Source organism: Xiphias gladius, chromosome 20, assembly GCF_016859285.1.
Source record: "Xiphias gladius isolate SHS-SW01 ecotype Sanya breed wild chromosome 20, ASM1685928v1, whole genome shotgun sequence".
NCBI lineage: Eukaryota > Metazoa > Chordata > Actinopteri > Istiophoriformes > Xiphiidae > Xiphias > Xiphias gladius.
In genome coordinates, this window is record NC_053419.1 from 3,555,876 (window position 1) to 3,570,843 (window position 14,968).

Consider the following 14,968-nt stretch of genomic DNA (forward strand, 5'->3'; position numbering starts at 1 on the left):
ATCAAAGTAGTAGTTCATAGTTCTAAATCCACAGGGAATTCTCACTAACTCTGCAGCTCTATGAAGCCTCTTAGCCTCTTTTAGCTCATGGTTTTGGTTTTATAGCTTCACTGTATGGTTTAGTCTTAGCCCTCTCATCAACCTTGTTTCCAGCAAAAGCAGAAACCAGTTTACTGTATCAGTTTTTGTTAATGTGGGGCAGCTTTTCTGTATTGAGATTCGCAAATTCAGATGATCTGATGTGTCCTGACAGAGCAAACCTTGCCCACCTGGGTCTCCCTGCACAGAAAAACAAACGCAATGAATAATTTAGTGTTTGAGCAGCATTTAGTTTAGCGGGTACGGTCGGTACAGTTTGACTTTGGCAGTTTCGCTTGGAATCTGTTTAGCTTAGCATCCTTCCTCATCCTCTGTTTGGTCTGCCCTTTTTCTTCTCTTTCCTGCCACGACATAGACTTAGTGTCCTTTCTTTTCCACTCTTTGGTTCGGATTTATTGCAGGTGTCTCCTGGGTTTTTCCTGCCATAACTGCCCATAATCACAGCTCTTTTCTGAAAGGGCCAACACACAACAGCTGCAATCTATTCCCCCTGTTCCATCAGAAATACATCACTGTTGTTCTCTTTTCTGCCTCCCACCGCTGTGTTATTTCTCTCTCATATCTACTCAAATTGTGGGTCAAAACCACCCACTATCCCTGGTGTGTGTGAGTGTGTGTACTCCCCTGCTGGGTGTAATGACAGATAATGACCATGAAATGTCAGACTATCAAGCCAGAAATTATACCCAGCCAGCTGCAAGGCTTCATCTGTGTGTGTTTACAGCTGATGTTTGTTTGCCGTTCAGATTTAAGTGTGTGTATGGGGAGGTTGATGTGTGACTTTGAGTTTGTCCCCCGGCAGTTTTGCTGAACCTGCTGAGCTGTAAATGTGTTTGTGTCATGAAGGGAAAAAAAATAAATAAAACTAGAGCTGAAACTATTAGTTAAAAACAAAACATTAATCAGCTGTAATTTTGATTATTTATCATTTTCAATTATTTAATCAACTAAAAACATTTTTTTGGGAGGGTCAAGCAAAACAAAACATTTGAAGACGTCCTTTTTAGTCTCTCGCGATTGCGGTTATTCTTTTTTTTTACTTTTCTAAGACATGGAATTCTTGAAAAAATGGATAGATTAATCAGTAATCATTTGATGCAGCCCTAAATAAAACCCACACTTTTTCAGTTTCAGAAAAAAGTCACTGTTATCACAAAGATGGAAATTTACCACCTTTGGCATGATTTCAGTCTCCTATGCAGCTGTCTACCAGGTGTTCATTAGACAGTATTTGATTTAAGTTAAACAAGTAGATATATATGCAGATACAGAAAGATTTTTCTACGTGTCTGTATTTAGTGTGCGTGTGTGTGTGTGTGTGTGTGTGTGTGTGTGTGTGTGTGTGTGTGTGTGTGTGTGTGTGTGTGTGTGTGTGTGTGTGTGTGTGTGTGTGTGTGTGTGTGTGTGTGTGTGTGTCTGTGTCTGTGTCTGTTGGAATCCAGTGTTGTTTGCCAGAAGGGCCCTGCAGGACAATGACCTTTAGACCTACTGCCCAGGAGCCATAGGACTGTGTGTGTGTGTGTGTGTGTGTGTGTGTGTGTGTGTGTGTGTGTGTGTGTGTGTGTGTGTGTGTGTGTGTGTGTGTGTGTGTGTGTGTGTGTGTAAGGTAAGAAATTGAATTGACATGCCAGTTTTTCAAAAATACAACAGGCATAAAACAAGACTAAGACTTGATAGATTTTTTTTTTGGTCAGATTTTTTGGTCAGATGCCAGAAAATTCAGATTGACATCAAAACCAAATATGTCAATTGCTTCTGTATCTGCATGTGTTCATTCTGCCTCAGAGGACATGGAATATCCACTCAATCACTACCACTTAAAAAAAAACGTGTTTATCAATGTCAGTGTGTATATGTGTGTAATGTGGCTGTTTTCCTTTAGATGGCAGTGTTGATCTACCAAAATAGCACACACGCTCGCACGCACACACACACACACACACACACACACTAAAACATGGGGATGAAGCACAAATGTTGTGCTTTAGTCAGTTAGAAATCCCTGTATCTCCAAGACGTCTAACATGTTCTATGATCATAATGTTCACAGCTGTATGTTATAGGTAATATGTCAGCTAGCTTTCACTTACTTTATATATCATAGTGCAGACATTGGCACTATTCTCCAATGGCAGTCTTTGGGGAAAAAGATCTGACTTGGAATCTAACAGCTCTTTGAATAGTTTAATAAATAACACCTTGTGCAGGAAGCAAACCAACAATGTGGTAGCAGCATTGAGTGAATCAAGAGCACACACATTTACACATGTACTTTTGGTTCACGCACAAATGTACATGCTTTTGCTAGCAACTTTCTTTTTTCACCCTTCATTTACACACAGACACACAGAGTGATACGGAGGAACAGCATCACAGCTTTGACAGGAAAGTCCTCCCCGAGGGCGTGTGTGTGTGTGTGTGTGTGTGTGTGTGTGTGTGTGTGTGTGTGTGTGTGTGTGTGTGTGTGTGTGTGTGTGTGTGTGTGTGTGTGTGTGTGTGTGTGTGTGCTTGCGTTCTTTCGTTCCAGCTGCATGTGTATTGTGTCTCTTGGTCAGTCAGGAGGCTCCATGGCTAATTATTGTTCTTTCTCTGTCTCTCACACAGTTACATCCAGTTCACTTCAATGAGCTTTATAGGCGTGAAAGTTAAAAACAGTATTTCCAAAACCAGTAAGTGCAACACAGCGAAGTATCAATGACTTAAATACCAACAATAATATTACAAATATGGAGGAAACACCTCAATCAAGCATTTCCAGACCTACAGAAACAAACATTAGGACAACAGCAGAAACATTTATCAACTGCCTCTCAAATTCAAGTTTTCTTGATTTTTTTTTTTTTTTTTTTTTTTTTAGATTTTTTTTAATTTAATTTTATTTTTTGACTGTAGTTGGGTTCTGTACTGCTAAGGCAACATGTCTTCAGTGTGAACATAACTAGTGCTAAAACAATTGATCAGTTAATTGGCTAATCAACCAAAGTCCTTTATCTAACTAAAATACAAGATATTCTTTGGTTCCAGCTCCCAATCTGAGTATTGGTTGCTTTTTATTGTTTTCTATCATTGTAAACTGCATAACTTCTCTTTTGGACTGTTGGTTGTACAAAACATTCATCAAATGTCAACCAGTGAAGCTAGCACTCTCCGTTTTTATGTAACAGTGAAGTATACAGTAACATAATGCAAAACAACAGTTGAAAAAACAGGCAAACATGACAGGACATACATACACTGGGACAATTAAATGCAACTTCAGCTGGGCAGACACTGTGTTTTTATTGAACTTTCTTGTCTGCCTGGCTTAAGAATAATTAAACACATCACTCCTCATGTAGAAAGAAAGATCTGTAAGAGCTCAGAACAGCAAATGAAAAATCTTTCATTAAACACGTCCCGATTGAAATCTACCTCTGCCCTTTTTGTCTTTATTTCCTCACTTCATTCTTCCCTTAATCACTCCCCCCTCCTGTTCTCCATCCTCCTGGTTTCCTCTCCTCCCTCAGAGTCAGACTCTAACAGGATCACAGTTGTCTGATTGCAGTCATCAGGTCATTTACATGTAAACAAACAGCACTGTTCAACAGCTCCACACAGTTGTCTCTGCTAATACAATTAAAATCGAGCAGTGTGTTAGTACTGGTGGCAGTTAGAGCTGATAGGGTTTGTGTTTGTTGTGTATCTGTCTGAAAGATAGTTTGTGGTTAAAGGGATGACTGATGTAAATCAATCGTCTGTAAAGTAGTAACAGTGCTGTTCTTTGTTCTCTAAAGAAATGTCTGTGCACAGTGCATCTTAGAGTTTTGATAAAGATCTCCTAAGTGAGGTTATTAAAGCTCCACTAATCAATATTTTTTTTTATAGTAACAATGGATCAAATGAATGAATATTTTTTTTCATGTAAATGATGTCACTCACAGTGGCTTTTGCCGTTTTTTAGCTCATACCGACTGGTTAGTTACTAACTTGTAGAAAAAAGTGGAAAATTTAGCAACTAAAGAACCACGTATTTTTCTCAGGAGTTGGTGGGGACCAAACCAGAGCTATAATAGGAGAGTGAATATTGAACTTATATTCATCATAAGTGTTGGATGTGGATGTGGTTGTAGGCAACTCTTTGCTAATGTGATAGCACACTTTCTAAACTCCAACAAATTTTTTTTGGCATTTCTCTACTTACATTTCTTGTTACTTATTGATTAAAATATAAGCTAATACTGATATATCTGTGATAAGGTAATATTAGACTTTAATATTGACCGTGTGGACGTAGTGGTTCAGCTTTGGCCAAGAGACATATTGGAGTGTTACGCTATTTTAGCTGTGTGCTGCTTTAGATTATATGCAGGAAGATCAGTTTACTTGTCATGGTTGTTACAATTTAACCTGTGAAACAGGTTGTATAATGTCATCTGTGGCTCTGGAGGAGCTTTATCAAGTGATGTCATCAGGAATAATTTTAGCTTGGGACTGGAGGCTACACATTTATAATAGAAACCCTATTATACAAACTGAATGCTTTGGTGTTTTAGACAGAAACATGACAGAGTGCCCCCTGAAAGAAATAGTAAAAGTGTTTTAAAATGAGTACAGATGAAGTTAACCACTTTATGTAGAATTGGAAAATTATTTTAGTGCCATCTGGTGCATGCTGTTACATTGCCACCCAGTTGTTAGAACCAGATAGGCCAGTTTTCACTGGGATTGTTTCATTTTCTATAAGGAAAAAATGTCAACAGAATAATATAATAATGCTTAAAAAAATTACAAATAGTGGCTTTAATATGTGGCCAGTCATAAGGAAGGATATATGGACTGTGACTGGATGGTCAGGTGACAGAAAGAATATGTCCCTGGATGAAGTTCCGCCATCTGACACATTGATCTTGATGTTTTCCCTTTTCTACTGGTACAAAGCACACTGTGGGCACACAGTTACAGTTTTAAAACAGTCATCAGTGTTTCCTTTAAGTCTTACTTTTAAAAATTCTCCCGTTTTTGTTCAGGGTAACCTGCCGAAATACTCCCATAATGCCCTTGTGGTCCAGGCGATGAAGACCAACCTGACGGACCCTGACATGCACGTGCTGTTCTTTGACGTGGAGGCAGTGATCATCCAGCTGCTGACGGAGGAAGCCCAGAGACCAAACCCCACACTGGTGTCTCCAGAGACATTGCAGAAAAGCCAGGCTGGGGCTGACAAAGGGGGGTCCTTCCTGGCCAACAAGATCTTCAAACAGGTCAGCAAAAACAAAAGGGAGAAGAAGGGAAAATACATCAAAGTCCTAAACAATTAATATCCGCTTGTTTCAAATTGGCCAATAAAGGTTGTAAAGCTTAGACATTTCATTTCACATGTCATTTGTCTTAATATTTCCAGGATTTTGTTTAGTTTTTCCTCTTTTTTTCATTTTCTTTCTTATTGTTGACCTTCTGTTATCTCGTTCTTGTGTTATTCTTTTAATATGTAATTTCAGTATTTGTATTAAAATTGTCTCCTGACCAAACCAGGTGAAGGAGACAATGAAGGAGACTATAAAGGAGCACCTGCTGGATGAAGATGAGGAGGAGGAGGAAGAGATGAGGAGGCGTGAGGAGAAGTCCAAGTCTCTCAGTCTGCTGGAGTACAACCTGACAATGGACACAGCCAAACTCTTCATGTCCTGCCTGCATGCATGGGGCCTCAACGAACAGCTGGACAGCATCTGTCTTGAGCGACTGGGCATGCTCAGACCGCACTGCCCCATCTCCTTTGGCCTGATCTCCAGAGGAGGTCACATGTCCCTCATGCTGCCCACCTTCAAGGTACCTGTCTGTCTTCTGTCCCCCTGTGTTCCAGGTGCACTCTGATCAGTATTCGTCAGGCGGATACGGACCTCTGATTGGTTCCTGATTGTAAACAAAAATAAAGAATAAGAATATATGTTATAACATAGATAAGAACTGCAAAGTATATTTTAAAAAACTAAGAAATAATTAATAGAAAATAGAACACAAAAAATAAGAATAAAATTGATAAAATGATTAATTGATTGACAGAAAATTAATAATTGAGAATTAACTGTTGATTCATTTTTTATTTATTTTTATTCATTCACATTAAACTGTAGCTGCTCAAATCAGAGGATTTCCAACTTTTATTTCTTCGTAAATGAAATAATATTGTTTTGTTTTGTTTTTATTGTTTTTTTGTTGTTTTTTTTTTTACTGTTGGTCAGAACTGTTAAGAATTTGTGATGATCTTTTTCTGACATCCTTATTTAATTAAAAAAAAATGAAAATCATCAGTAGTGTCCTTCCCAAATACCAAATGCCATTAGATACTCCTTTCAAAATTAAACACAAAAATAGCTATTTAAAATGGGATATTGTTTTTATTCTATATATCCTAATATCCTAATACATTTTTATTTTCCATCAAATTACTTTTTTTTATTATTGGTAATAATTGTGGTATTAGGGGTTGGTATCTGTGAATTTTGCGATTTGGTTTGATTTTTGATTCTTGATTAAAAACCATTTCTTGAATCAATAAATAGAAAAGAGGGCACAAGTTTCAGGCTTATGCTCCTGTGCACTGTGTGCCAGATCATTCACTTGTGTTTTTTCATTTCGAAATTGTACTATGAAATATGACTGGCAGCTAAAATAAATGGTCTCGATGAAGGTCCTTGTCTGACAAACATAAAATAGTGATAGTGTAGTAGCACTCGGCCTTTTTTGTTTTTTAAACTAACAGTATGTTTCCAGTCATGGAGATTAGCCTTTCTGCTGCAACACTGTAGTACCAGTGAAACCCATTGTTATCCAAAATGCTATACAGGTGCAAGTCATTTGATATGAAACAGACTATGGACCGAGTTATAATCTGCAGTTGCATCCCCTTGTCAACGATCACAGAGCACCTTCAGACATGATAGTAATAAGAACATCAGTAAGTGATTGACGTGTCTTAGGCACATTTATGAAGCAAGTATCAAAAAGTGCTCAGTCATCAGTCAATAACAACAGAACAAAACACCAAAATATAACAAACTGAGACAGTACAGACAACATCAAGTCTGTCTGTACAAAAAGGTTTTCAGATGCTGTTTAAAATGCTCACACTGCAGCTGGAATTTTAGTCAGTGAATTGGGACTGTCAGATAACACTGGAACCGAATAGAGTGTCTGAGCTGAGTAAACCCATAGGACTGAGGTCAGATAACCCATGTTGACCTGTTTACACCACACACCAGTATTTCCAGGGTTCCTGGCTAAGTGTGAAAGAGGTACAACCTTACTCTTTGTTTGCCTCTTTTTCCCAGGAGTCCTTGCTGTGTCAGTTGTCCCTGGTAACGGGTCGGAAACTGCATCTGTCAGACATTGTAGGGAAGGGGACATACGGTGTGTCAAGGGCAGTCACCACGCAGCATCTCCTGTCTGTCATTTCACTGGCCAACACCCTTATGGGCATGACCAATGCCACCTTCGTTGGGGAGCACATGAAGAAAGCACCAGCCAGGTAACAAACATGCATGGATGTACAACATTTGAATATGCTTTTTTATCTTTTTTTTAAGTTAATCTGGTAGTTTTACTGAGACGGAAATGTCTTTTAAAAAAAAAAAAAATCACGTTTCCTCTCGCGTTGTGGGAGACCAAACCACAGTTCTAGTGGGAGCTCTGCTAGATGTGGAAGTAAGAAACTGTTGGCTAACAAGTTACCCAAAACACCTTTAAAAGTGATGATATACTGCATAAAAAGGTGTGTGCCTTTAAAATTGTTGTGGGCCTGTTCTGCCCCTAAGTGGATAGAAAACCAAAGAAACACCTATTCCAGATTTAAGGAATCTATATTTTATCAAAAGCTCCACCAAGACATACAATAAAAAAGTGAAATTAGCTTCTGCAACACTAAATTCTTTTGGTGAAACTTTATTAAGAAGTTGTAGGTTTTCCTATTCCCTTCAGTACAGTCAGTTTTCTTTGAGCAGCATCTATTGGTCAGTAGATGAACTGTAGTTGGAAACACTTATGCTCTGATTTGGCTCATTGTGCTGATTGGTTTCAGTCAGTCCTCTGAGCTGATGCAAAGTGTCTTAAAACTTTGCATCAATTTTGAGAATAGTGGACTTCATCAATCAATGAAATCAGTCCAGATTGCTTCAGAAACATGCATCTGATTTCAACACTGACTTGCTCCTGAATCAGATAGATCATGGATGTCCCAGGCCTCTCAAAAGTTTAATCCAAATGTCGGTGGTGGTTTCATCCAAAGCATCTTAAAAATAAACAAAAAGATCTGGCTCCACCAGGCAGAAAAACACACCCCTGATCAACCATCAGTGATTCCAGATGAAAAACAAAATAAGAACCCAAACAAGTTGGAGCAGAAAATCAAAGCACAGAAAAATGGACTCTGCACAATGATATCAGTCCTGTCAAGTCTGTGTGTGTGTGTGTGAAGCTGATTGTTTAGTCTGTCTGAGCTCTCATTGTGCTGTGAAAGATTTAACACAGAGGTCGAAGTCCTGCTGCTGTAACACCAACACAACATTTCATCATTTGGTCAACCCTGTACAGAGTAACTCTGCAGGGATGCGGGGGGGCTCCTCTGATTTTTATTTCCACTGTTTTTGGTCTATAAGTTAGTTTTCTTTGTGGTTAATCGTCTTTATTAAATAAACTGGTTTAACATATAACAGAATATTTAATAACTGGCTCTGTAGTTTGTCCTCTGTACAGGTTCAACTTTTCAGTATTCTCAAGTTAATTTTACACTTTAAAAGCCACGTAAACATCTCCTAAGGTCAAGATGAAACAGGTTTGATAGGAATTCAGTTCCCTAGTGGAGTATTGTCTTACATTGGTGATCAATAACAGCTGTGTTCAGAGATGGTTAAAAATCCCCCACCCAAATGTTATCGTTTTTAAAATCAAATACCAGAGCGGAGTTGTTTCTAAGAATTTTGTGGCAAGTCCAAGTCAAGTCTCAAGCCTGAGTACAAATCCAATTCACATCTCAACTCAGCTGAGACAATTCTATGTCAAATTTCAAGTCTTGTCAAATTAAGTCTCAAGTCAAGGGTTATGTTCTTGAAGGCAGGTCTAAGTCAAGTCTCAAGTCAATTGAGACAAGTCAAAGTCAAGTCTGAAGACCTTGATTGCAAGTCCAACTCAAGTCTCAAGTCCTTGAGTCTAAGTCAGATATCAAGTCAATTGAGACAGGTCCAGGCCAAGTCCCAAGTGTCCACACTCAAGTCAAGTCTGAATTCTTTGAAAGCAGGTCCTCTTCATGTCTCAAGTCCTTGAGAGCAAGTCCAACTCAAATTTAAAGTAAACTGACGAAAATTCAAGTCAAGTCTCAAGTCATTTAAAAGCCAGACTGAAGTTAAGTCAAGTAGCAAGTCATTTGAGACAAGTCCCGGGTAAAGACTCAAGTCAATGAAGGCAAGTCTACTTCAAGACAAAAGTCAACTGAGATATGCCCCAAGTCAAAGCTCAAGTCTTTTCAAAAGTCTTTTCAGAGGAAGTCCTTGACAGCAACTACACATCAAATCTCAAACCTTGAGGGCAATGCTCAAGTCTTTTGTCTTCATAAGCAAATTAGAAATCATTTTCAAGTCTGTCAGTCTTTCAAGTCTTGCTGACCCTTGCTGCTTTAACATTTTATTGTCTCAACTTCTCAGGACAATAATGATTGACAGTAGCTGAAGGCAACCAGTTTAGACCACTGTTAACCATGTGGGTAACCATGTTTCCTGTGTTCAAAGCAAACAAACATTGAAACCACCACTGTGTCTGTCCTTGGTGGGATCTTTCATCTCATGCTGCTATGTCATTGATTTGCACAGTCAGAAATAGTGAAAAAATAAAGGTTAGCAACTTAATTAAAACATGGTAGGTTAGAAGCAGTGGAAAGTAGAGAGCTTCCACCACGCAGCCTGAAAAAGTTTTCAAAAGTGTTTTTACTTTCTTAGAAACAAAGAACTCCTCTTTCTTTGTATGTCTATATCAGAGCAGGTGATTGTGCAGCTACAGATGGAAGCCGAAGACTCCTTTATTAAATTCAAACAAAGATCTTCTCTCTGGCCGTCTCCACCTCAGCACTTGAAACTAGCAACTAAGAATATTTGAAGAAGATAGGGTTTTTGGCTTTTTCAAGTTCCCTCTTACATTTATGACAGTGGAAAGCTACCTACTTGTTTGCTAGAGTTTGAAAAGAAGTGCTCTTCAACTTTTAGTGTTTAAGTATTTCACAGCAACCACAACACTTCCTCCACCAACTCCGGTTTAGGGCTTGTGCTTGTCCAACAAACGAGACCTGGAGGTCCTTCAGTTTGGATAATGACCTAGAAAAAATAAACATGAAAAACATGAAAACCCTTTTTTTCCTGGTTCTTGTTTAATTTCCTAACCTCTCTCTAATCTCTAATCTCTAAAAGTAGCTGGTTATTGTATACTGTGGGGTCCAGAGCTCTGATACCCCTTTCCCATTGGGAAAGACTTTGGACCCCACTGTGTGTCATATCAAGCTCATTTTTCCCCCATGATCATGTCCACACAGAGTTAGCTAAATTTAAAAAAATACATCTTTTTCTTGTAGTTTCAGAGAGATTTCTTTTCAGAAACAACATGAAAACGCATATGTGGATCCACTGCATTTTCAAACGTAAACAGCGATTTAAGAATTATCTGGCTACGTTTGGATATAGTTTGAATCTGAATTGATTTAATTCATTGAAAATTGGGCTTGTTTTATTTGTCTTCCTCCTCCATAGCATTACAGTTTGCATTTACACTAATGACAGTGTGTGCTTACAGTGCAGGTAAGGAATTTTTAAATTTAAGATAAGACAGGAGGTCACCCATAATCTAAACGACACTTGATTTTCATTTTCCAATAAATACATACACCACCTGTCAGTGCCCAACAATTCTTGTTTAATTTAATAGGTTTTTCTTGTAGATAAAAAAACATGTTTTTGCAGCTTTTTACCATTTTAACTCACATTTAAGTGCAGAATTTTGAAGTGAGATTTATTTCTTTGGTTTGAATTGAATCAAGTTTTACTAGAATTGATGGATTTGGATTTTATTTAGATAATACCCACAAACCCCATTTTCCAGCTAGTACACACATTACACATGCAGATACATAAAGCAGCTGCCAGATAACATCATGAGCTGCATCGACAGGGCATATACTGAATTTATTGAGCCTGATAAAGTCTGATATCAAATATAACTCACATAAACTCATGGTGTCTGATGATTAAAATTAGGTTTGTGGTGAGTCTTTTAATCTAAACACAGTATGGCATGTCAGTGTTGGTGGGTGGGTGGGTAGGTAGTTAGGTAGGTAGACAGTCAGATAAAATGTGAACTCATGCTTAAATCAAATTCTTAATTGTTAAATTGGTTTTCTGGGTTTTTTTTTTTTTTTTTTAATGTTTATTAGTGAAAGTGTGTCTCTGTGTCTGTGTCTGTGTGTTTGTTTTTGTTTTTGTGTACCACAAAGACGACTGTGTGTGTGAGGGGTTGTTACTGTGTTTCTTTGTGTGTGTTACAGTGAAAGGCAGTGAGAGCAGGTGTGTGTGTGTGTGTGTGTGTGTGTGTGTGTGTGTGTGTGTGTGTGTGTGTGTGTGTGTGTGTGTGTGTGTGTGTGCGTGGGTGTCGGTGGTGGGGGTGGGGGTGGTGGGAGTGCATGCAGGTGCACATGTTCTTGTGCTCTGTTTTCTGAATGGATCTCAGTGCCTCCTCTGTACAGAATGAAAGGAGTACGTGTGTCTCTCTGTGGGTGTTTTTAAATGAAAAAACATATATTGTATGTTTGTGATGTTCAGTATATTCCGGGAGTTCATTTTCATTTTAATTTTTTCATAAAATTTTTTTTTTTTTTTGCACTTCTACTTCAGTCAATAAGGCTTTTCAGGTGGAATTTTCCTTTACCCAGTTTATTTTATATAAATAAATAAATGATTTATAAAATAAATAATACTGTATTTCTAGAAAGACTTGCAACACTGTCAATTGATTCCTGTATTACTTTATAGTTATTTCTTATCCATATTATCAATAAATAAATAATAACAGTAGCATGTGTCCCCACAGTAATTCAGGGGGAAACAAGCAAAGTCTCAAGTAATAGCTGGAGTTGTGGCCAGCAAGAGCAAATATGGGCTGTTTGCTAATAAAGGTTTGTTGAAAAAACATTGATTGGTGTGTTGGTACCTGTACCATAATCACTCATATGTTAAAATAAGGGGATATTCATTTCCACAGCATGCTATGACTCTGGTCTTGTGCTGATGGAATTAGATCTGTTAAAATGTACATCGTTGTATGCTGAATTTATCCAGACTGCAAGTAAACATGGTGGAAGTGTTGAGTTTGCAGCAAATTACAATGGGAACAGATCAGAAAACAGGAAGGCTTCTCAATAAATATGATCAAAATATTTCTAAAACTGGGAAAATTAGAAATAAAGGCCTGTCTCTGATATAAGCTTGTTTCTGGTTCTCTATGCAGTTTGTGTAAGTAAGCGCCTTTCACTATTCAAGAATTTATGGTAGCCATCTCCCAACACCCTTTTTTAAATTTTGTGTCCCATTGTGGTGTCCCGACACCCATGTTGGGAACCACTGGTACAATTTATGATTTTTGGGCAATTGGACAGTGCATGTTTTTACACTGTTTGTAATAACAGTCCTAAGAATGATCATACTGTGTGACCTTCCTCCTGTCGCTTTTCAAAATGTCCCTGCCGTAGAATTTTGCTATTTATACTGCTAACTGTAGATCTCACTGGCAGTGATTTGTTGCCCGGCAACAGTTATTGATCATTCTATTGATTGTTGTATTGGAAGTGTTTGTGTGTCTCTGAAAGTTAGACGCCTCCAGTCTGTTCAGACCCTTTATTTTGTCCTCCTCCCAAAATTCAATAGGCTGGAGCCTGAGAGGGCGCACGCATGCACGCACGCACGCACACACAGAGAGACGCACGCACACACAGAGACACACACACACACACACACACACACACACACACACACACACACACACACACACACACACACACACACACACAGAAATTCAAGCAGTTGGTGTCAGGAAACTATAATTAAAAAAATGTTGTTTGGGTGAAGTCCTGGTTTATGTATGTGTTTCGGTGAGTGTTTCTTTGTATTTTGTTCTCTGTGTGTGTGCACGCGCGCGCGTGCTGGCCCTCCTCTCTTCTCCCTCCTTTAATATTTCATGCCTCCTCTTTGTGATCCTCCTCCAGGCCTCCCAGACCAGGAGGAACCCCGGAGTCTCCACGCAGGACACCGACTGCCCCCCCTCAGCCCTCCTGCCCGGCGCTACAGGCCCAGATCAAACAAGGTAACTACAAAAGGAGGGGCGCTCACTTCACACATCCCCAGGGCCTTGTGGGAGGGTGGGAGGGAGGAGGGGCAGGGGTTTGATAATGCAGCCCACCGGCAATAAAACCCACAGAGAGTTGCAGGAAAAAAAAAACTGAAATATCACAGGAGGAAGCTGCTACTGTGTCTTAGGTTAGCAGGTCTTTAAAGGGCTGTTCTTCTGTGTTTGAAATGAGTGGAGTTGTTGGAATTTGAGCTAAGGTTCTGTGGTTCACAAGCAGGATTGCTGCTTTGCATCTGAGACCTCTCCAAATTATTTTTATCCATGAAAGACTGACTGAGCACTGAAATTGTTAATTTAGGAAACGCTATTTTACATTTTCATACTGGGAACTACTTAGTTTAACCTCAGTTTGTACTCTCATGGTGGTAACAGGGTTCTGTGCCTTGCTCAATGGCACATTGAAGTGAGATTTCGGGGGTGAGGCTGATTTACATTAATTTTCGATAGTCTCGGAATTTAACACAAAGGGATTCATACAGGAAACTGTCCTCAGTCAAGACAGCATTGCCTTTTGTTTTGAATTTCTAAAATGACCTATGTTTATGTTTACCTGACAAAGGCCTCTTATGTGTTTTTAACTGTTGTTATAAGTAAAAGTAGCATAGCATTGTTACAGTGCTGCAAAACATCTTGGGTCAAGTCAGAAGAAGTGTGCATAAATCGATTTTGTAATGGTCATTTGTAATGGTTTTGGAAGGCACTGACAAACAATGTTGTCCTTCCAATGGGGCATCAGATCAGAATGCAGTCGTATGGGTTGCTCTGGAATGCAGCGGCAAACAACCTTTAATGTCCTACAGTTCTGAGGACTTGTTGGACATATCCCAGTATGAATATTTCCCCTATAAATCAGAGGAAAGAGACTTGATTTTATTTAATCTTCAGCACCATCTGGCATTTCTAGAGTCAAGGCAACAAATTCTGTTCAATAACCTCAACATCAAACCAGGATAAGAATATGTTATGCGCTGTTAACCCTGCTTACTGTCTCTTTTCACATGGAAATAAATGAGGAGGCCCCCTCTAATATACTGCAGATCAGTCAGAAGTCAGAATTGGATTACATTTCAGTTTCCTTAAGATTCAAATTTCTTACTATACTACTGTTGTGCACAAACACATCAGCTTTTAAAGATGGTATGACATTGAACACGAAGAATTATTAGAAGTCTAGAAAAATACTCTTTGTTTTACTAAGAGAAAACATAATAATTTTCAACTGATGATCCCTTTACCACCCATCCAACCCATCTGCCAAGGTCAGTTGGTTCGAAACTGCAAGTACTAAGGAATTGAAAGCTGGGATTGATGCTGTAGGTCGGATGTTCTAGTTAATTATGAGGATGAAAAGAAAAAAAGAAGAGTAAGAACAAAAGAGAAGTGAATGAAGTAAACATCAAGAGACAAAGAAAGAAATGGAAAGAAAAAGAATTTCACTCAGTAAAGGTGAAGAAAGATG

General features: G+C 38.7%; 1 protein-coding gene and 1 long non-coding RNA gene across 6 annotated transcripts in view; one reads left to right on the top strand and one right to left on the bottom strand.

The window, feature by feature from the left end:
• LOC120806163 (WD repeat-containing protein 7) overlaps window positions 1–14,968 on the top strand; it is a 123,528-nt gene that overhangs the window by 26,909 nt on the left and 81,651 nt on the right. For all 5 annotated transcript variants that reach the window (XM_040156978.1, XM_040156982.1, XM_040156983.1 and 2 more), the window contains 4 exons: window positions 5,106–5,339; window positions 5,611–5,904; window positions 7,407–7,603; window positions 13,367–13,464. In XM_040156978.1, coding sequence (XP_040012912.1) covers window positions 5,106–5,339; window positions 5,611–5,904; window positions 7,407–7,603; window positions 13,367–13,464 — 823 coding nt within the window. The remainder of the gene's footprint in view (window positions 1–5,105; window positions 5,340–5,610; window positions 5,905–7,406; window positions 7,604–13,366; window positions 13,465–14,968) is intronic.
• LOC120806166 lies at window positions 5,889–8,533 on the bottom strand. The gene is made up of 3 exons (XR_005709650.1): window positions 8,278–8,533; window positions 7,383–7,454; window positions 5,889–5,988 (listed from the first exon to the last, which is right to left on the bottom strand). It is a non-coding gene; the product is annotated as an uncharacterized LOC120806166 (long non-coding RNA).